The following is a 21,648-nucleotide window of genomic DNA, read 5'->3' as shown; positions in this document are numbered from 1 at the left end:
ATCATTAACCATGTGTGAACTAGAACCATCTGGGAGAGATTCTGGGCCAAAATGGCTGCCACCTCCACTCCCCTTGCTCCCAGGCAGAGGCTAGAGACCAGTTATGTAGCTGTCCCAAAGACTCCTCAGGTGTCTCCACCCAGAAGCCGTTGCCTGGAAAACCAGCCGGGCTGCTCTGACTAAGCTACCCAGCCCTGGGAATGAAGAAATGAAAGTACGAATTGAGGGTGCTTAAGGCGGCCCTGGTCACAGTTCTTGGCATAGAAGCCAGCTCAAACCAGAGCATCTTGAAGTTTCTGAATAAGACAAGCTAGGAGAAGTATTGCCCACCGCCAACCAGCCAGATCTAAGGTAGGCACACCTGCCTACGTACGCGGAATGATGAACTCACGCCATTCTTGACGCTACGCCAGTTCCTCTTCTCTCCAGGCTCTCCCTTGGAAATGGCAACCAGACTTTCGGCCCCCTGCACCTCTTCTCTCACTCCAGGCACAATGAAACTAAGATCACACCAAGCTACTTTCACTTTATTCTTCTATTCATACATTTTCCTGCTCCCAGATTTGGAGGCAGATCATGATGTAAGCTCAGCAGTCCTGCTCAGAGCCTTTACCAGATTCTATCAGTTCCCCTTTCCCCGTTCCCCACCCTCACCCACCACTACCCAGTCAGGCCCCCAGTCCAGTTGTTGTTCTTGGGCGTAAGGGAGCAGAATCAGAGACAGAAGACTGAGCTGACTGTCCCCACCCCCCAGCTGCCCCCAACTACAAGAAAGCTGTCCTGGTTAGAAGGGATGGAGATTCCACTAAGGGGTGGGAGCTTCTTCCCAAGGCACAGGGCCACCTTCTCAGCATGGCCACTGGTTTGTTCAGATTTGGGTAGTGTGCTGGCTCTGAGCTGGGGGCTGCAGTGCCTCCAACTGACTCAGGAGGAAAGGAATATGAGGGCGCTGCTGCGGGTCCACAGTCATCATTAAGGTTAGCAGCTGCCGCAAGGCTGAAGAATGCCTGTAGAAGGAGGGGGGCAGGGTGATGAGGGCAGCCATCCCCTGTGCTGCAGCCCCAGCCCCGCAAACGGCTGGGAGGAGTCTGAACTGCTTTTGCTGCCCCCTTCATTGCTCACCTGGGGCTCTGCGGGATGCTTAGCTGGTTCTGCACAGCAAGGGCCACACTGTCACCCTTCTGGAACACCATGTCATAAGGGCCTTCCCCAAACATCATGGCATATAGCACACAGCCTAGGGACTAAGCATAACTTGGTTATTCCTTGGAAGGGGACCAGTGTAGATGGTATCGCTCCCCTTAATTCTGTAGTGAAAGGAAACTACAATACGCGGACTTCAGTCACATGACACCACCAGGGCCCAGAGAAACTGCGAGTTAGCTGGAGGCCTCTGCACCCTGTGCTTGGACACTGCCTTCAGCCCTGACAGTTAGCTGTACTCACCCTGTTCAAAGGGCAGGGTTATACCACTTCCTGAGCAACTGAGTACAGTGTCAGTGACAGTTTCCAGGAAGAGAGTCGAGGGCGGATGAGGACATACGTGGTTCCTGGGGCCCCATGCGCTAGAAACCAAAGACCTGTTCTACTCCACAGTAGGTACAGAGCAGCACTCCTCCCCACCCAGATTCCCACCCACATCCTCCTCACCCAGACATCAGTCCGCTCATCGATGACACAGTGGCTCTGCACGGAAAAGAGCTCCGGGGCCCGGTAGGAGATGGTGCACCGCTGGGCTGCCCAGTCCTGGAACAGTGGCCCCAGAGCTCAAAAGTGGGGCACAGGTCATGGTCATGTGACCAAATTGGGGCACGCACCAGAAGGGGTTGAGGATGGGGAACAGGTAGGCAAAGGAACCTAGAGACTCTTACCTGGAGGGTCAGAGCCTGGCGGGAGCCCTCCACGTGGATGCATGCTTGACTCATGGAACCCAAGTCCATTAAAACTGGCTGCCCCTCATCTCCAAGCAAGATATTGGTGGGTTTCAGGTCCCTGCAGGAAAGTGGAAATGAACCATGAGCGTCCTTGGACAGGAAGGCTGGAATCCTGGGCAGGGGGCGTGGGGCGCAAAAGAATCATGGGGGCTGTTCTTTGGGAGGAGAGCAGAGACCTCTCATTTCTCTTGATGAGGCTCTTCCCTTCTGCCCAGCAGGTACACAGGAGCCTCCCACTGACCTGTGGGCATAACCCTTGGCATGAATAGCCTCCAGTCCTCTGCAGATACTCAGCAGCAGCTGAAGGATTTGCTCTTCAGTCAAGAAGTTGCCTTTGTCCTTCAGCTGTTCTATCTCGTCCCATAGCGTACCTCTCTGCAAAACAAGTTTCCCCACAGTTGATGATTTTTTAGCCTCTGCTCCTTGAGCCTGAGTCCTTCCCCATGACAAAGCCTATCAACCATCTCACCACACACCCCACAGCCCCATCTGGGTTCCTGAAACCCCAAATCTGAAGTAGTCAAACCAGAACATGTTCTCTGCTTCCCAACGTGCTTGACCGCTCACACAGCCCTTGGCAGGTGGCTCTGTTGCAACCCCCTCCACAGCCAGGAGACTTTCTGACCTTGAAGAAGGGTAGCAGCAGCCAGGCCTCATGTTTAGTGCCTCGCTCCCTCATACAATAAGCCACAAGGCGAAGGATGTTGGGGTGATGGAAGAGGCGATGCATGTCTGCTTCTCGTTGTGCCTCCTCCCGGTCCTGCTGCTCATGACACAGGATTCGCTTCAGGGCGTAGAACTGTCCATCATGTAACCCCTCCACTAGGTCCACATAGCTGAACCCACTGTGGGCCAAAGGGGTCAGTGAAGGACCACGGTCATTTCCCACACTGCTTGGACCCAGAGGAATTCCCTGGGGAGAAGGGTGGGGCGGGGTGGTGTCTTTCCCATTTAGTAGCAACCCTCCCAAGGTGTGACTCTAAAAAGAAGTCTGAAGGTTATTATACTTTGAGCTCAAGACCAGGGACAGAGTCACCTTTTAGGTGCTATGATCTTTTTTTTTTTTTTTTTTTGCGGTACGCAGGCCTCTCAATGTTGTGGCCTCTCCCGTTGCGGAGCACAGGCTCCGGACGCGCAGGCTCAGCAGCCATGGCTCATGGGCCTAGCCGCTCCGTGGCATGTGGGATCTTCCCGGACCGGGGCACGAACCCGCGTCCCCTGCATCGGCAGGTGGACTCTCAACCACTGCGCCACCAGGGAAGCCCCTAGGTGCTATGATCTTAATGCAGGGCTCTGCACATGACAGATGCTCCATAAATATTAAATAAATAACAGTCACCATTTATCAAGTGCTATGAACCAGGCCGTAGGGGAGACATTTGATACGCAGTATCTGGTTTAGTCCTCACAGCCCTAAAAGTAAAGCATAATTAGCTCCAAAAGGCAGATGAAACTATGGCTTATCAAGGCCATACATGGTGAATCTAGGAAGCCTGGCTCCACAATCCACTTTCTTGACCACCACAGTAGCTGGGCTCTGTCAGGTGAATCAGAGGCTAGGCATAAAACTTTTGCGCCCCTATCATGTGCAGACTGCTGTCCTTCACACACCATAACCCTAGGGACTAGTCAAATGATTTCCAAACACTCACCCCTCCCCCAGTTTCTGGACGAAGAGGTAGCGCTTATTGTCAATGATGACAGTTCCCCGAGAGCAGACACAAAGCGCGTGGCCCATAGTGTCTCAGTCATCCTCCTCAAGGACGGTCTGGGGCTGCCAAAGGGTTCGTCCAGGTTGAGGGGTCTCTTTCAGGCAAGTCGCTGGGGGTCCAGCGGATCATGCTGGAAGGAAAAGAACGGCAGGGTCGCTGGCCGGGCACAATCCAGAAGACCCCTAAAGTGGCAACATGGAGCGCTCAGGGCCGCATCTCGGAACCTAGAAAAAACGGGCTCTGGCAACGCCGGCTCCAAGAAGGCTGGGGTCAGGTGCCTAAAAGCCTCAGGCCCCGCGGCGACTCCCAGGCCACTTCCTCCAACCCCCGCCCACCTTTAGGCGGCTCCCACTCCCACGCCCGTTGGGCTGCAAAGGCAGGTCATGGGGGGGTTCCGGGGGGGGAGGTGCAAGGCCCGGACCCACCACTTGCAGGGCCCACCCCAGTCTCGGCGCGCAGAGCCCAGGGTGGGCCAGCCTAGACGCCCAACTCACCTGGCTTCGGCTGGAGGGAAGCGCCAGACACCGGAAACAGTGATGACGTCATCAGCCCGCGCCTGTGTAACGGCCCGTAGTATGCTAGCAACCTCTGGGCACCCAGACGATGTGGGGGCGTGGAGCTGAGAGGCCCGGTGCTGGCTAGGCCTGCGGGAGGACGGGTCCCAGGACCCGAGTGAGGGTTCCACACCTGGCCTTCAGTACGGGTCAAGACGCAGGCACCTACGCCAAAGGGGAGCAAAGCCGGCCTCAGCCTGAGGCCCCCCAGGACCTCCATCTCCCAATGCCAGAGGTAGGGGGCGTCATACCTCCCGCGCACTGGGCAGCCAGTTACGGTCCAGCCCGAGGTGGATGCTGAGAGGGGCGGGTGCTGGCGGCCTGGACCCCTGGAGCTCTGATCAGTACAACCTTGAGGCCCGTATCCCATTACTGTAGTCTCAGTGGTTAAGAGCTCAGGCTCTTGAACCAGTCTAGGGTCTGAATCCTGTCTTAATAGCCTATTAGCTGTGTGACCTGAACAAGTTACTTAACCTCTGGGAGGCTCACTTTCCCTCACTGTAAAATAGGTATAATAGTACCTAAGGTTAAGTGCATGAACTGTGAGGCCAGACTGTCTTGTTTAAATCCCAGCTCTACTAAACTAGTTGTGTGGCATTGAACAGGCTACTTAATATTTGTATCCTTCAATCTCCTCATCAGTAAAATGGAAATAATAATCATCTGCCTCATAGAGTTGTTTGGAGATTAAATGAGAGGTAAAGTGCTTAGCACAGTATTTGACACATAGCTCTCAGCAGTGTCAACAAGCAGAAATTAATAATAATATTATCCTGGTCCTCACATCCCAGGCTTGGGACTGTGAAGGCAGGTGTAATGGAAATTCACAAATTCCCAAGCCTTGGAACCAGGCAGTTGTCCTCGACCTCTCTTGCCTAAGCAGGCAGGGATAAATTGGAAAGAGGTGCACATCCAAAGAAAATAGGATGGCCTAGGTGGTCTCTTTTGTTGAAGCAGCAAAGGACTCTCCAGGAAAAAGATCCCTCTTGTAATCTGGTCCCCCCCCACCCCCTTTCCTCTGGTTTCCCTTGGTTCTGAACCTGTTTCTGACATTCATCTAGATTTAACCTGCTATGTGCCAGGCCCTGTGATAGAAGCAGAGGATTCAGGTTGGATGAGATTCTCCCCACCCTCAGGGGGCTCAGTGTAGTAGAGCACTGCTTCTCAATCTTTATTTATTTGGCTGCGCTGGTCTTAGTTGTGGCATGTGGGCTCCTAGTTGTGGCATCTGGGCTCTTAGTTGTGGCATGTGGGATCTAGTGCATTGGGAGCACAGAGTCTTACCCACTGGACCACCAGGGAAATCCCTGCTTCTCAATCTTGAGTTTGCTTAGGAGCACCTGGAAAACTTGTCAAAATACAAAATCTGATTCTATAGGTTTGAGGTAGGATCTGAGACTCTGCATTTCTAACAAGGTGATGCTGGTGAAGCTGGCTCATGAACTGCACTTTGAGTAGCAAGATGTAGAGGATTTTACAAACTAGTAGAGTAGTGGGTAGCTGCAGGCTGTAGACAAAGTCCAGACTAATTCGCCTGGCAACTTGAGGTGGTCTCCGCCCACTTGCTCGCTGAGGTTCCCTCCCAGGAATCCGCCACGTGTCGGTCGGACCACCGTCTCTGACTAGAAGAGCCCCGAAAGCGCCATGGCTCCCCAGAAGCTGCTCTGCCTTCCCTCCCTGCTGCTGCTACTCCTGACGCGGCTGCTGCCCCAGGTAGGATGGGTATCAAACCACCCGGCTGGGTGCGGGGAGACGGGATCAGATATGGCGGAGGAGAGAACGAAAGTGAAAACAACAGAACACTGGGAAGGGCTAGTTCCATCTCTGCTCTTGGCAGACGCTGACCCCCGACTCCAGACCACTGCTGAGCACCGTCTCTCCCCTTGCAGGCAGACACTCGGTCGTTTGTAGTGGATCGGGATCATGACAGATTCCTCCTGGACGGGGCCCCGTTCCGCTACGTGTCTGGCAGCCTGCACTACTTTCGGGTACCACGGGTGCTTTGGGCAGACCGGCTTTTCAAGATGCGAATGAGTGGCCTCAACGCCGTACAGTTGTAAGAAGTGCTCCCGAGAGCCATGGAAGGGTGGGATTTACTCTTCCTACCACCCCCTTAAGAAGGGGATCAGGACAGGAAGACTGGCTGTGTATGAGAGAGGTTCTAGCTCCAGGGCCTCCCAGCCAAGGGTGGGAAAGGGTGGGCCAGGACCTCCTTCCAACAGCTTCCTGGAGATTCCCTGCAAGGCCTGAGCCCATAGGCCTCCGCGGCATCTCCCTGCCTTGGGCCCTTGTTAACCTCTTCCTTTCTCAGTTATGTGCCCTGGAACTACCACGAGCCAGAGCCTGGGGTCTATAACTTTAATGCCAGCCGTGACCTCTTTGCATTTCTGAAAGAGGCAACTTTAGCAAACCTGTTGGTCATACTGAGACCAGGACCTTACATCTGTGCAGAGTGGGAGATGGTGAGTTAGTGGGAGAATGAATAGAAGCAAAGCCTCCCAAGTGCAGTTCCCAGACTGCTCGCATCTGCCCCCACTCTAGCGTCACTTCCATCACTATACTCAACTTCCTCCCTTCTTACCTCCCCTACTCCACTCCCAGACAACAAAGCCCAGTCACTTTTTTTTTTTGGCTGCCTTGGGGCTTCGTTGCTGCACGGGCTTTCTCTAGTTGCAGTGAGCGGGGCTACTTTTCTTTGTGGTGTGTGGGCTTCTCATTGCAATGGCTTCTCTTGTGGAGCATGGGCTCTAGGCGCGCAGGCTTCAGAGGTTGTGGCATGCGGGCTCAGTAGTTGTGGTGCACGGGCTTAGTTGCTCTGCAGCATGTGGGATCTTCACGGACCAGGGCTCAAACCCATGTCACCTGCATTGGCAGGCAGATTCTTAACCACTGCGCCACCAGGGAAGTCCCCCACTCACTTCTCTGTTGTCTTTATGTTTGTCTCAGGGGGGTCTCCCAGCCTGGTTGCTTCGAAAACCTAAAATTCATCTGAGAACTTCAGATCCAGGTGAGTTGAGAAAAAAAGACTTGACACAGAAAAAAGCGAAGGACAACAACAAAATGGGTCATTTGAGTGCCCAAAATGGAGATCATTCATTCAAATATTTAGTGTTTTCATCATGCCCAGCAGAATGCTAGGAACTGGGGGACCAGACAGACCCAGTCTGGAAGAAACATTAATTTTAAAAAACCCCAAACTTATAAGATTATTTAAAAATATTACACAAGAAAATAGATAAGGAGTTGAGATAGTGAATAACAGGGCCTCTTTTAGGTAGGAAGGCCAGAAAAGGCTTTCCTGAGAAGATGACATTTCAATTACTCTAGGGAAGGGAAAACACCGGTCATATGAAGAGTGAGGTGAGAACGACCAGGTAGAGGGAATGATGTATTTTTTTTAAATTAATTAATTCATTTATTTTTGGCCACGCCTCAGGGCTTGTAGGATCGTAGTTCCTAGACCAGGGATTGAATGGCCCTCAGCAGTGAAAGTGCGAAGTCCTAACCACTGGACTGCCAGGGAGTTCCCAGATATGGTATCTTTTAAGGCCCAGAGATAGGAAAGATCATGGCATGGTTGAGGCCAGCATGGCTGGAGCACAGTGGGTGAGGGAGAGTAGTATGACAAGAAATTGTAGATAGATAGGGACTGTTAATGCAGGATCTTACAGGCCACTGTAAGGGGTTTGCATTTTATTATAAGCACAGTAGAAAGTCATTGAAAGAGTTTAACCAGAATTATCTGATTTGTTTTTAGATTACGTTAGCCTGGATGTGGAAAATGGATTGAGGGGAGCAAGGGTCGAGGTGGAGAAACTTAACTGGGAGACTATGATTGTAGCTGAGGAGAGAGATGATGACTCCTGGACTGTGATAGTGGTGGAAATAGAAAGAAGAGAGCAGGACTGAGCTATAGGTTGGAGATAAAAGTCACCAGGACTCTATTGACAGATTTTGATGAGAGGGGGAGGGGTGGGGCCAGTGTGGGTAGGATGAGGAAAGAAAGGAATCAAGTTTCTGGCCAGTCAAGATGGTGGTGCCATTTACTGACTTAGGGACGACAGAGAAGACAAGGGGTGGCAAAAGAGCAACTTTAGGGGAAGAAACAATGGTTCTGTTCTGGTCATGTTAAATTTTTATCACTCAAGGGAGGATATTAAGTAAGCAATAGGATGTGTAAATGTGGAGCTTAGGAGTAGGTCTGAGCTAGAGGTATAAACTTGGGAGTCATCGGTGTAAGGATGGCATTTAAATCCATGCGTACTGAGACATCACCTAGGGAAAGAGCATGAAAAAGAAAAGATGAGATGCCCAATATTTCAAGGCGTTTGGATTTCATTTCAGGTGCAAGTAGGAAGTCATTAGAGGAGGGAATAATTCTATCTGCTTTACACCTTTTAAAAAGTTTACTGTTTTAAAAAGGTCAAAATTCCTTATATCTGCTGGGGACTCTCCAGGTGCTGTTTCACTTCTTAGGGTGCTGGAGAGCTTTATGCCACTTATAGCATTTCCGAAACTCAATTGACTATGAAATACATTTAAAATGATAAAGTATTGATGGAAAAACAACATGCAGTCTGTTTTTCTCAAGAAAACCAGTGACCTCTTCATTGCTGAATCCATGGTGATGTCTCAGATCTTATCCCCCTTGACCAGTCAGCAGCATTCAGCCCAGTTGATCACTTTGTCCTGTGAAATACTCTTCTCACCGTTTCCATGATACCACACTTATTTGGTCCCTGCCCCTCCCCCTACAATCTTTCCGACCACTCCTTCTCAGTCTCTTACTGATCCTTTTCCATTTCCCTTTCCACTAAATGCTGAGGTGTGTCAGGGCTCAGTCCTTAGACACTTCTCTTTTCCATATATATTTACTTCCTTTATGATCTCATTCATTTGCGTGGCTTTAAATTCCATCTGATAGCTAATGATTCTGAAATATATATCTCCAGTCAGGACCTTCCCTTGGCTTCCAAAACCATATATCCAACTGCCTACTTGACTTCTGCATTTGGAGGTCTAAAAGGCACACTGATACAACTAAGTTCCCTCCAAACCAGCTATTCATACACTCTCCCTGTCTCAGTTAATGGCAAGTCCATTTTCCAATTCATCGGGCTAAACACTGTGGTGGAATTTTTCACACCTGTCTTTCTCTCAGGCCCCTCATTCAGTCCGTCAGAAAATCCTGTCAGCTTCACCCTCAAAATATATTGAATTCAATTACTTTTCATCGCCCCCATTGCCACCACCCTGGTCCAAACCACCTCTCTCAGCTGGATTACTTTAATACCTTCCTAACTGGTTTCCCTTCTTTGCCCCTCCCCCATGTAGTCTATTCTTAATTCAGCAGTCAGTGTGATCCTCTTAAAATATAAGTTTAAATATATATTTTAGATCATGTCATTTCTCTGTCTAAACCTCTCCAACAGGTTCTCAACTCATTCAGAATATGAACCATGGATTCCTTAAAATGGCCTATTAGGTCCTACCTAATTGGCCCAGTCACCTCCCTGACATCCACTCTTCTCCCCATTGTTCATGCTGGCTTCTCTGCTGTTCCTGTCTTGAGGCCTTTGCACGTGGTACTGCCTCTATCTTCCTGCAGAATGACCTCGCTGACGCCTTCCCTGGGCCACCCTCTAAAATTTAAACTCCCTTCACCCCACCATTTTATATCCTCCTTCCCTGCTTAATTTTTTCTCCTTGACATTAACACACTACATATTTTACCTGATTATTTAATTCACTGCCTCCCTCACTGGAAAGGAAATTCCACAAGGACAGAGATCTTTGTCCATTTTGTTCCCTTCTGTATCCCTAACACCTAGAACACTGCTTAGTGCATAGTGAGCACCCATAAATACCTGTTGAGTGAGAGTTAATGTATGCTTGGATTAAAGGAGGCAAAACCACCTGGGCCTCCTTTATACAGAACACAAAATGTAAAGGAATTAAATGTTTTAAGAATATAAAAATAGCCTCTAAAATATCTTTCGTTGACTCCACCTTTGAGAGTCCGCTATCTGCTAAGCATTGTCTTCAATGACAGGGATGCAGCAAATGAACCTGACAGACAAGGTTCCTGCTCACTAGTGGGGGAGACCAACAGGAAACAATTACAGAAATAAATGCTTAATTATAATTTGTTAAGCACTCGAAAGGGAAGTATGAGGTGATGTGAGTGGGTAACAGGGGGACCTACCCTCATCTAGGATATCAGAGGTTTCCTTGGGGAAGTGAAATTTAAGACCTGAAGCCTGAGTTGGAGTTGCTTAGGTAAGGAGGCAGAGGTCATGCATGAGTCTTCTGAGGGTGAGTCAACAGAAATCACCAATAGGAGTTGAGAATTTAAGGCATGATACCTAATATCATCTTTCATTTGATGACTTAAATCTCCTGGACTGTCAGTTACATCAGGGTGCAGGTCAGACATTCTACACTTTTGTAAACTCCCATGCTACTTCATAGCAGTCTCAAGTATATATGATTACATAATAACAGCTCCATTTGATGTGTTTTAACATTTTTCTTACATTTAAAAAATGAATTTACAAGAAATACTGCTTTGTTTCCTATGCTCAAATTTCATTGCCATGCAACTATACAAGTGCTTAGGGTTCAGAGATTCTCCTGACAAGTCACTACTTCCCAGACACGGCTGTGGACAAGTGGGATGCAAAGTGCAGCCCAGAGTTCAGGCAGCACTGAAGTTGCTAGCACTGAGGCTAGGGGTGGGGGCTGCAGAGGTGGTGGTGCCCTGATGAACAGAGCACTGCCCCTTCCTTTAGACTTCCTTGCCGCAGTGGACTCCTGGTTCAAGGTCTTGCTGCCCAAGATACATCCATGGCTCTACCACAATGGGGGCAACATCATTAGCATTCAGGTACAAGTGGAAAGTTGACTGGGCTAGGGGAAGGAGGTGCCGGTGTCCTTAATTTCTCCACCTCATAGCTGACCTCCACTTTTCCTTTCCCCTGGCAGGTGGAGAATGAATACGGTAGCTACGGGGCCTGCGACATGAGCTACATGAGACACCTGGCTGGGCTCTTCCGTGCACTGCTTGGAGACAAGATCTTGCTCTTCACCACAGATGGCCCTGAAGGCCTCAAATGTGGCTCCCTCCAGGGACTCTATACCACTATAGATTTTGGCCCAGGTCTCCTGAGCAAGGGTTCGGAGTGAAGTCTGGGGAAGGGGCACCTGTTCCATGTTGCTCATCTTTCACCTTTGCCTCCTTTCTGCAGCTGACAACATGACCAAAATCTTTGCCCTACTTCGGAAGTATGAACCCCACGGGCCATTGGTGAGGAGCCAGAGGGGAGGGCAATCAAAGCAGGTGTCAGCGTGGGAAATGGGTTGGGCTCGGTTCCCATCTGGCTCACAGCTCCTTTCACTTCATGCTGTAGGTGAACTCTGAGTACTACACAGGCTGGCTGGATTACTGGGGCCAGAATCACTCCACACGCTCCATACCAGCTGTAACCAAAGGACTAGAGAACATGCTGAAGTTGGGAGCCAGCGTGAACATGTAACTGGAGACGCCGGGGCCAGCATGACTCTGTAACTGGGTGCTGGGGATGAAGGTTAAGATTCAGTGGGTCAGCTTTTACCTTTCCCCCTGCTCTCCCCCACTTTAGGTACATGTTCCATGGAGGTACCAACTTTGGATACTGGAATGGTGAGTCCAGATGGTCCCTGGGGTGGCAGCAGGGAGGCAGCAAGGAATTAGAATCTGCGGGCTGCACGGATTAGGATGCTAGAAGCTGGATATGGCCACTGCTGCCCCTGCTGATAGCAAAATTCTCTGCATGCATTTCTTTGCTTAGTGCCTATCACCTGAAAGATATATTGAATTAATTAAATTGGTTTGACCAGGTGCTGATGAGAAGGGACGCTTTCTTCCAATTACTACCAGCTACGACTACGATGCACCCATATCTGAAGCAGGGGACCCCACACCTAAGCTTTTTGCTATTCGAAATGTCATCAGCAAGGTGCCCCACCACTTCATTAAGCACCGAAAGCTTTTATTAATTTGGGGGGAGGGAGTACCCAAATTGTTTGTAAAGGGATCCCATAAATCAGTGGTTGTTGTCTGGGCCAGAGAGCCCTCTGAGCACCCTATGGCAGCATTTCTCACCCACCCAAATGGGATTCCCTGGGGAGATACACACAAATATATGTAAAATTACAGAACCTTCATGACCCCTGAAGCCCTTCCCTGGACCCCCAGTTAAGAACCCTGCACTAGGGTCTTGGAATAGGGGTTCTTTGTGTGGTTTTCCTGTGGTTCCTGAGAGAATTTGGTCTCAGTTCCAGGAAGTTCCCTTGGGACCTTTACCTCCCCCCAGCCCCAAGATGATGCTTGGACCTTTGAGCCTACACCTGGTAAGCTTCTCTCCATTACTCTCTAATTCTACCCCTTTATTCTCTAAATAGCCCAGCCTGTCCTACTCTCTATTCTGAAAGTTCCCTCATATTCTGATACTTTCCCCTTATTCTAACAGGATGGGAATTTGCTGGCTTTCCTAGACTTCCTATGTCCCCAAGGGCCCATCCATTCAATCCTGCCAATGACCTTTGAGGCTGTCAACCAGGTAAAGCATAATCCCCCATCCGGTGGTTATGGCAGCAGCTATACCGGGTGTTCCCTCAGCTATGCATCTTCCCCACAGTATCCTTTCTTATCTCTCAGCTTATAAACTTATTCTTACACACCCAGGACCATGGGTATATGTTGTACCGGACCTATCTGATCCATACTGTTTCTGAGCCAGCACAATTCTGGGTGCCAAACAATGGAGTCCATGACCGTGCCTACGTGATGGTGGATGGGGTGAGAACCTAATACCAGGCTATCTCTGAGCCCAGTTCCTCTCCTCCCCAGCACACTTTAGTCTTAAATTTCCCATATCTACCTTTTCCCACTGCCTGCTCACATTTGAGGGGATAAGCTGGGATGAGGAAGAGTTTGACTAAGGATAAGGTTCCATTATGAATGGATAAGTGACAGAAGGGCTACATTCTCTTTGCCCTCTAAATCAGTGTCCTTATGTGGCTTCCTGTGTGGTGGCCACAGGCTAGATGCTGAGCTCCTCCCTTTCACAGATACTCTTATCCACAGGTGTTTCAGGGTGTTTTGGAACGAAACATGAAACACAACCTATTTTTGACGGGGAAAAAGGGGGCCAAACTGGATGTCTTGCTGGAGAACATGGGGAGGCTCAGTTTCGGGTCTAACAGCAGTGACTTCAAGGTGAGCTAGCTATGCCCACTCCCTTGCCCCCATACTCTTTTTAATTTCATTTTTTTAATTATTTATTTACTTATTTGGCTGCGCCAGGCCTTACGTGCTGCACGTGGGATCTTTGTTGCAGCACATGGCATCGTTTTTAGTTGCAGCATGCAGAATCTTTAGTTGTGGCATGCAGGATCCAGTTCCCTGACCAGGGATTGAACCCAGGCCCCCTGCATTGGGAGCGCAGTGTCTTAACCACTGGACCACCAGGGAATTCCCACCACCCAATATTCTTATTGACCGAACTCCCTTGGAAAGATAGGGGCCTAATAGAAGATAAACAAGAGCTATGTCCTGGGCTTCCCTGGTGGCGCAGTGGTTGAGAGTCTGCCTGCCAATGCAGGGGACGTGGGTTTGTGCCCCGGTCCGGAAAGATCCCACATGCAGCGGAGCAGCTGGGCCCGTGAGCCATGACCACTGAGCCTGCGCGTCCGGAGCCTGTGCTCTGCAACGGGAGAGGCCACAACAGTGAGAGGCCCATGTACCATAAAAAAAAAAAAAAAAAAAAGTTATGTCCTTAGGGCTTAGGCAGCAAAGTAGCAGCTTGTGGGGATCTGGACATGGCCACTAGTTGCATCCCAGGGCTTGAGTAGGGATAGTTTGGCCTTAGAACTTAGAGAATGATGAATTTTCATTTGCCTTCTTCACAGGGCCTATTGGAGCCACCAATTCTGGGGCAAACGGTCCTTACCCAGTGGCTGATGTTCCCTCTGAAAGTTGATAATCTTGTAAAGTGGCGGTTTCCCAACCAGTTGCTGAAAAGCTCACATCCTCAAACTCCCTCTGGCCCCACCTTCTACTCTACAACCTTCCCAATTTTAGACTCAGGCGGGGACACATTTCTCTTTCTACCTGGATGGACCAAGGTATTGCTGACAGTGAGGGTGGGGCTGGGGAGTAGGGTGGTAAGAGAGGAAAATCTTGGAAGGAGGGAGAGCAGAAATTATTTCTCTGATTAGAAACCCCAAAGGGGACAATTCTACCCCTTTGAGAGCTGATCCTTTATATTCCTCTCCTTCCTCCTCCCCAGGGCCAAGTCTGGATCAATGGGTTTAACCTGGGCCGCTACTGGACAAAGAGGGGGCCACAACAGACCCTCTACGTGCCAAGACCCCTGCTGTTTCCTAGGGGAGCCCTCAACAAAATCACGTTGCTGGAGCTAGAAAATGTGCCTCTTCGGCCCCAAATCCAATTCCTGGATAGGCCTATCCTCAATGGCACTGTGCATAAGACATACATCTGTTCCCTCTCAGCTGAAAGTGCCTCTGAACCAATGGAGTTAAGTGGGCACTGAAAGAAAGGTAACCCTTGGACCTGGGACATGTAGTGGGCAGGATCCCTTGGTGCTAGTCATGGTGACCGTAAGGAAACAAAGGCCACAGGTCTGAATGTAAGTACAAGTGCAGTTTCCTTGCCAAACTTCATTGTGATTAAAATTCAAGAGCCAGTACCAACTCCACACACCTCTATGGCCCTGGTTCCTGAATGTCCCTCACCTCAATCTTCCAAATACTCTCTGGTTTCGTGGGGAAGAAGAAACCAGAGGGGGCCAGTGTGTATGTGCCCTCTCAGAGCCTAGAGTTGGCCCCAGGTGGAGCTGTAAGAGATCAGGAAGAGGGCTTCCCAGCCCGACAGCGATGATCCTGGAGGCAGCGTGTGGAGAGGAAAGAAGTCAAAGTAGTGAAAGGGAATATGAGGCCTTGGAGGGACGTCCCACAGCTCCAGTGGCGTCTGAACAAGAGGAAGAAAAATGGCTGGAGAGGTGTCCCAGAAACTTTCTAATCCAAGCCTTCCCTGTCCCTCCTCCTGCCACTTCTGTTTTTATTCCAAAGGTTCCCAGAGCATCTCAAATCCCCTCAACAGCCTTTCTGAACACTGAGCGGGCATGCATTCTACTTGTCCAGAATGGCTTCTAACTCATCACAACCTACCCACTCACGCCCACCCCCTCTACGTACCGAACACTGATGATGGCAGGGTCAGGGACCTGAGGGGTAGGGGCTCCCAAACGGGCAGCTAGTCGGTGCTCTGCAGCCAGAGCTCCCTGAGGGGAAGAGAAGTTGTGTTAAGGACAAGGCCCCAGTGGTGGAGAGGGTACCCAAGAAGTGACACTGCACACCGGATCAGACCTCTAAGGAAGTGTTGCTGGGGAGGAAAGAACCTCCAGCCTCGCCTTCTCTCAGTCGCTGAGGGCAGCAAATCTCTGCTGCTCTCCTTGCTCCCACTGCTGTTCCTGCCGGTGCCGCCGGGCTGCCTTCCGCTCCCTTTTCCGAATGGCCTGCCGCGCCTCCATTTCTGCTGTCAGTGGCCCTGGCACCTGGAGGATTTCCAGGAAGGTATAAGGTAAGACCTATACAAACTATCCTTGGTAAAACTGCAAGAAAATAGAAAAGACCTAGCCAGGATCTCTGATGCCTTCCCACTCTGCTGCTTCCTCTTCCAGCTGACCTGAGCTTTGCTGTAATCATAAGCATCTGGATTCTTCTCCATGAAGCTCCGGGAACTCATCACGTGTTGATTTGTCAGCTGCAACCGTGTACGGTGGCCGGGTCCGGGAGTCCCTTGGTGCGAAAACCCAAAAAATGAGTTCAACATCACCTGCCTCCGGCTCCTCCCAACATCACCCAAGCAGACCAGGGGAAACACTGCCAAGTAGCTGGTGCCAAGATCATCGTCAGGAGGGGCCGGCACGAGGGCCCTTACCTACTGAGCCTCTCCCAGCTGTGGCGGCTGCGTGCAGGAGGGTGAAGCCACCAGAGCCCAAGGGGGCACTGAGCAGAGACAGAACTCCAGGGTATAGGGGGCTGGCAGCTAGCCGGAGCTTCAGCATCCCCCATCTCCAGCTTGGCAAGCAGCCAAGAGCACATCCCAGAGCTCCGGCTGACCAGGGGACTTGGCCTCATCTGGGGAAGGCCCCAAAGGGGCTGACTCTGAAAAGGCCTCATCTTCTTGAGGTTGCTGGGAAAGAGTCATTTGCGCCCCAGCCTCCAGGTCTTGGTTTCTCTCCCTCTTATTCCTTTTTCTCCTCCTCTGCTTGGGCAATACCTCAAATTCACAAAGATCCAGCAACGCCAGTGTCACCTCTACTAGCTCCAACTCTACCTGGGAGCCATCCTCTCTCTCTGACTCTGAACCTAGGGAAAAATTTGCTATGTTAGATCCATCTCAGGAATAAGCAGAGGGTAGAAGGTTGTGGGCTGCCCCAGATGCATAAGAATGTACACAGAGAGAAAATCCAGATCACTTGAAATAAAAGTGTTTGTATTTTGTCACCCAAGATAAAGTAGCCCATCAAGAGCTGAAGCCATTAGTATCACATGCAGAGATGAGGCTCGCAGCCCAGACAAGCACAGGCCCAGAAGAAGCTATGCAGGGACAAGAGTCCTTGGACTTTCCCATGACAGCCTTAGGGTGGTGCACAACAGAGGAAAGCACGAGCAGTGACAGCCGTGCAGGCCAACAGTCTGCAGCGAGGCAAGCAGCCCTTAGCCCAAAACCAGAGCAACCAAGAAGACAGGTAAATTATGTAAGACCCACACAACACACATTCAAGCATCGACTTCGTGCTAAGACTTTTCAAAGTACTAGAGAGAACGTCAGTGAACAAAAGAGACGATAGATTTGGAAAAGTCACAAAACATGTAATTGCTACCACATACCCCACACTATAAACAGACCTGTGTGTGTGTGTGTGTGTGTAGTATGTAAGGGTTTACCTATAAATAGGGAAGTGAATAAGTTATGACAGTAAGGGATTTGCCACTGCAGTTCTAGGACAGACCCCGAGAGAGATTTGACAATTGCCAGATGGTGCTCAAACCCTGTTTGGGAGCTTCCGCATTCCGCCCGAGTGCCTCATTTTCATCACTGCGGACCTTTCTTTCTTCCTCAATGGCCTTCCTTCCTCTCATTGTCTTCCAGTTTGTCTGAGGCAAATCCAACCTGACTGTCTCCCGGGGGTGTTCTTCTGCCATAAAACAAAAGATGGTTCTCAAATTTAGCTGAGGAGAAGCCAGCCCAGGTTTCTCTCAATGAAGATGCCATCGGACTGCAGTACGAGGGCTAGAAAATCATCTGGGTGCACAAATGAGAAGCCGAGGCTTGGGCCGGGAGGTTTGGGAAGGTCTAGGGAGTCTGGGGATCTGGACAGAAGGCTCACCGTGGACATGCGAGGTGGTCAGCTTATGGAGCACACGCTGTAGCTCTTGGAAGGTGGGTCTGCGGATAGCGAGGGGGATATCCCGAAGTCGGGGATCCCCACGTTGCAGGGGAGCCTCATGGCCTCCAAAGAACAAGGACCGGCCAGAGCGGGGTGCACGCATCAGTATCGTCCCAGCCTTCTCCAGCACCTTAGCCTAGTCTGGCCCTGCCAGCAGGTCACGAACATCCTAGAGAAGAAAGTAACTCAGCCCTGCATCTCTTCACTTGCGACTTTTAAATCTCCAACCAAAACATGACCCACAGATCATGTGTAGGGAGTGGGAGGCAGAAGATAATGGAGGGGGCTTTCCTGGTGGCACAGTGGTTAAGAATCCGCTTGCCAATGCAGGGGACATGGGTTTGAGCCCTGGTCTGGGAAGATCCCACATGCCGCGGAGCAACTAAGCCCGTGCACCACAACTACTGAGGCTGCACTCTAGAGCCCTCGTGCCACAACTACTGAAGCCCATACGCCTGGAGCCCATGTTCTGAAACGAGAAGCCACTGCAATGAGAAGCCCGCGTACCGCAACGAAGAGTAGTCCCCGCTCGCTGCAACTAGAGAAAGCCTGTGCGCAGCAATGAAGACCCAATGCAGCCAAAAAGAAAGAAAGAAAGAAGATAATGGAGGGAGAATGACAGGACTAAGAATCCTGGGCATTCACCCCATTCTACCTTCATCTACCCAAAAATAACCAAGACGGAGGATACAGGAGCCAGCCTCCCTACTGTGACATTTAATCAGTTGAGAGGAAAAAAGTGTAGATTAGAGGAGCACCAGATCTGGACACTTAACTCACCTTATATAGCATGTCTTCACTGTAGCGCCTCAGGTTGGCTCCAGCAGAGCGGGAAGCCGCACCCCGGGCATCCCAAAGCCCCTGGGCTGTGCCCCACTTGGCCCGCACTGTGTAGCAGTAAAAGGTTTTGTGTGTCAACACTTCTTATCTGTAGACAGCACAGACTCAGTACTGGAAACCAGCTGGTACTCCCAGGCTACCAGTATCCATTCCATCCTTACCCCATGCAGCACCCTCTCACCCTTGGAAAACAGCACCAGCAAAGTGCCCAGCGGCAGCCATGAGCACCACGCAGTCCCTGGGACCTCCGCTTTTCAGGTTTTGTAGCAGCACTTCTGCTGCTTCTGGGGGCACCTGGATGACGGAGGAGCAGCACGAACATATCTGTGGCACTTACTGACAGCAAGAAATAAGTGCCAATGCTAAGTGCTTCACATGCATCATCTCTTTTAATACAACTTATTTGTCTCCATTTTAAAAATAAGAAAATTTGAGGGCTTCCCTGGTGGTTGAGAGTCCGCCTGCCGATGCGGGGGACACGGGTTTGTGCCCCGGTCCGGGAAGATCCCACGTGCCGTGGAGCGGCTAGGCCCATGAGCCATGGCCGCTGAGCCTGCGCGTCCGGAGCCTGTGCTCCGCAACGGGAGAGGCCACAACAGTGAGAGGCCCGCGTACCGCAAAAAAAAAAAAAGAAAATTTGAGGCTTGTGGAGGTAGTCAAGGTCAAGTGGTAGAACCATAATTCAAACCTAGATTGGTCTATTTCCAAACTTAATTCCATTACACTTGACCCTTCTAAGAGTCAAGCCAGTTCAATCCAAGACTGTGCTGTCAAGTGTGATACCCACCCCCAACAGGAAGGAAGGAAAGAAGTGAGACATGGACTGTGCTGAGGGAAAGTCTAGGCTGAGTGTACAGAAGGCTGGAGTTGACCACACGACCTGTGCTGGCACTTGCCTGGCGAGGGCCTAGGGCACAGCAATAGGCATCAAGAAACTGGCCCTGGGCATTCTGGAAAAGAACCCGATGGGGGTGGAAGCCTCGGGGTCGGTCAGGCTTCTCAAACTCAGCCCTCTCCTCATCCAGTATCTGCAAGTCCTCCTCACTGGCTGAGTCCGAGTCTTCTGATCCTGAGATGCTGGAAAGATCTCCTGAGAACAACATGAGATACGCAAGTTTGGTGCCCCATCTTTGACCTTTCCTCAAGCTCCTAAACTAGGGTCTTTCTCCATCCCCATGACCTATCCGCACACAGGTCTCCCAACAGTCATCACCTGTGGAGCTCTGCTTTTCAAAGTCCAGGGCAGACCGGAGAGGCTTGTCCTTGAGATGCTGCTTTAGGTTAAACCGATGCCAGTCAAGCTTATAATGTTCCTTCTAGCAGGAGACAAAAAAGGAAGCACAGTGTGGAAGCATGGCCCAGCCTGGCCTTTTATGGTATCCAAGACCTCTAACAGAACTCCAGGAAGTATGACCAGGTAACACTAACTTCCTTAGTTAAAACATGGAACTTTATGCATTAAAGACAAAATGTCTACCTCTCCCCACCCACCATTACACCTTTGCTTCCACCATTTAGCTCTGTACCTGGTCTTTTACCTGTTCCTGGTGGTTCTGGAAGGTCTGGTCACAGGTTGAACGAAACAACTTCTCTGAAATATCCAGAGGACCCTGGAGTGGTTTTCTTTCTGGGCTTATTCTCTCCCCTGAACCTAAATAAGGGGAGGGTAAACAGAGGTAGAAAAGGAGCCCAAATCCACAGTATCTAGGATTACATTCAGTGTCTGATATACAAAGCAGAGGAGGATACAAAAAGAGATGGCACGTCCTTGCCTTCAAGGAATTTACAATCTAGTAATAATGAAGCGAATAGCACAACAATCACCTTATACAATAAGTATGCTTCTGAAAAGATGTACGTAAAATGAATATAAATCAAACATTGTATGTAAATTAACCAAAGGGATTGTTTAGAGAAATCCTAGAAAATGATTTCTGGTAAAGTTAAAATTCTTTTTAACTGTGCAAAAGTCACTTCCCAAATGCCACTTTTTTAGCTTATATTTCCAATTACAGTGTGCAGTTTGTTTTTTAAAAAGGTACAAGAGAAACAGCCAAACTAAAGCTGTATGAAACCAAGAGTAAGTTGTTTTATATTCAGCAAGAAGGAATGACTTGATTGGAATAGTTAAATTTGGACTATGTCAAGGAATTTTGAAGTGTTTTTGCAGGCAGTGGTGGTAACGTGATGAGGCATAAACAATGGCAAGAGACTTGTTTGGAGACAATTCAGGAGCCTGTTCTGGAAATCCAGAGATCGAGTGAATTCTTTTTTTTTTTTGACTGAAATATAGATTTTAATTTTACACGTACAAATGTTGCCTTAAATTCATAACAGTTAAGAAACATATACACAAACTTCAGCTTAAAAGGAAAAGTAAAAAACAAACACTCTGCAGTTGGGGTTTGATAAATTTTATCCAGTAGAAGGAAATGTCAACAAGGGCTCCTAAGCTGGGAAACACCAATAAAAAATGTGTTCCCTGAAGGAGCAATAAGCTCCCTTTAAAGAGCCCTGTCACGTCCCTCACGGGTCCACCCCAAACCTGCCCAGATACCTGGACAGGAAACCTGCAGAGCCTGGGCCAGAGCCTCCCCGGGAGCGTGGCTCACCAGGCGCAGGCCCTGAAGGACCGAAGTATCCGCCTTGAGGTCAAACAGGGAGACCGACACAGAAGCCTGGGCTGCAGCTGGAGTCGGCGACATGGCTGAGCAGAAAGGCGGTTAAGAAACAGAGCTCCCCAAAGCAAGATCCTATGACGCGTCTCCCGCCAGCATGACTTGGTCTCCCCCACGCCGCAAGGCACCACGGCCCTCGCCCTGGTGACAGGGGTTAATACGTGACCCCAGCCCGCTTTCTCACACCACCCAGTCTCGGACCACACAAGAGTGAAATGGGGGCGCATTCAGCAACCCAATCCAGTCCAACAGAATTAAAATCACTGAGGTTCATTAACCAACCGCTCCTCATTACCCGTGCGACGACCTCCAGCAGTGACTAAACCGCGTGAACTCGTCCCCGCCCTCAGAAGCTGCCCCAAAGGTCCCAGGGAGCCGAGTGACACGGCCGCCTACAGTTCGAAGCACGG

General features: G+C 50.2%; 3 protein-coding genes across 5 annotated transcripts; 1 reads left to right on the top strand and 2 right to left on the bottom strand.

Moving 5' to 3' along the window:
• Positions 1-677: 677 nt before the first annotated feature.
• On the bottom strand, positions 678-4,244 carry STK16 (serine/threonine kinase 16). 3 transcript variants are annotated; one of them, XM_082841732.1, is made up of 8 exons: positions 4,141-4,244; positions 3,587-3,776; positions 2,560-2,779; positions 2,176-2,309; positions 1,872-1,992; positions 1,651-1,746; positions 1,123-1,244; positions 678-1,007 (listed from the first exon to the last, which is right to left on the bottom strand). In XM_082841732.1, the coding sequence occupies exons 2-8, from the start codon at positions 3,670-3,672 to the stop codon at positions 869-871; spliced, it is 918 nt and encodes a 305-aa protein (XP_082697858.1). In that variant the 5' UTR covers positions 3,673-3,776; positions 4,141-4,244; the 3' UTR covers positions 678-868. The 3 variants fall into 3 exon arrangements, with proteins under 3 accessions (XP_082697858.1, XP_082697859.1, XP_082697860.1); XM_082841733.1 differs by lacking the exon at positions 4,141-4,244 and adding an exon at positions 4,072-4,093; XM_082841734.1 differs by lacking the exon at positions 1,651-1,746.
• Positions 4,245-4,362: 118 nt separating this feature from the next.
• GLB1L (galactosidase beta 1 like) lies at positions 4,363-14,795 on the top strand (the record flags this gene model as incomplete). Its single annotated transcript, XM_082841754.1, has 17 exons — positions 4,363-4,435; positions 5,775-5,913; positions 6,090-6,256; positions 6,512-6,662; positions 7,147-7,207; positions 10,992-11,086; positions 11,185-11,359; positions 11,448-11,506; positions 11,610-11,731; positions 11,841-11,881; positions 12,079-12,197; positions 12,517-12,591; positions 12,711-12,800; positions 12,926-13,039; positions 13,328-13,459; positions 14,152-14,367; positions 14,532-14,795. Exons 2-17 carry the CDS (start codon positions 5,845-5,847, stop codon positions 14,793-14,795), a joined length of 1,950 nt encoding a protein of 649 aa, XP_082697880.1. The 5' UTR covers positions 4,363-4,435; positions 5,775-5,844.
• Positions 14,796-15,087: 292 nt separating this feature from the next.
• ANKZF1 (ankyrin repeat and zinc finger peptidyl tRNA hydrolase 1) lies at positions 15,088-21,610 on the bottom strand. The gene is given in 20 exon segments (XM_082841755.1): positions 15,088-15,169; positions 15,171-15,193; positions 15,196-15,232; positions 15,460-15,545; positions 15,675-15,680; positions 15,684-15,818; positions 15,950-16,000; positions 16,002-16,099; positions 16,205-16,336; positions 16,339-16,635; positions 17,322-17,468; positions 17,661-17,856; positions 17,860-17,889; positions 18,501-18,644; position 18,648; positions 18,742-18,854; positions 19,457-19,650; positions 19,774-19,876; positions 20,099-20,211; positions 21,118-21,610. Coding segments are annotated over 20 exon segments (2,115 nt in total). The 5' UTR covers positions 21,266-21,610; the 3' UTR covers positions 15,088-15,108.
• Between the last annotated feature and the right edge of the window lie 38 nt (positions 21,611-21,648).

Source organism: Leucopleurus acutus, assembly GCF_964270905.1.
Source record: "Leucopleurus acutus genome assembly, chromosome: 6".
NCBI lineage: Eukaryota > Metazoa > Chordata > Mammalia > Artiodactyla > Delphinidae > Leucopleurus > Leucopleurus acutus.
Note: the sequence above shows the minus strand (reverse complement) of the source record. Positions and strands in the feature narration are given on the sequence as shown.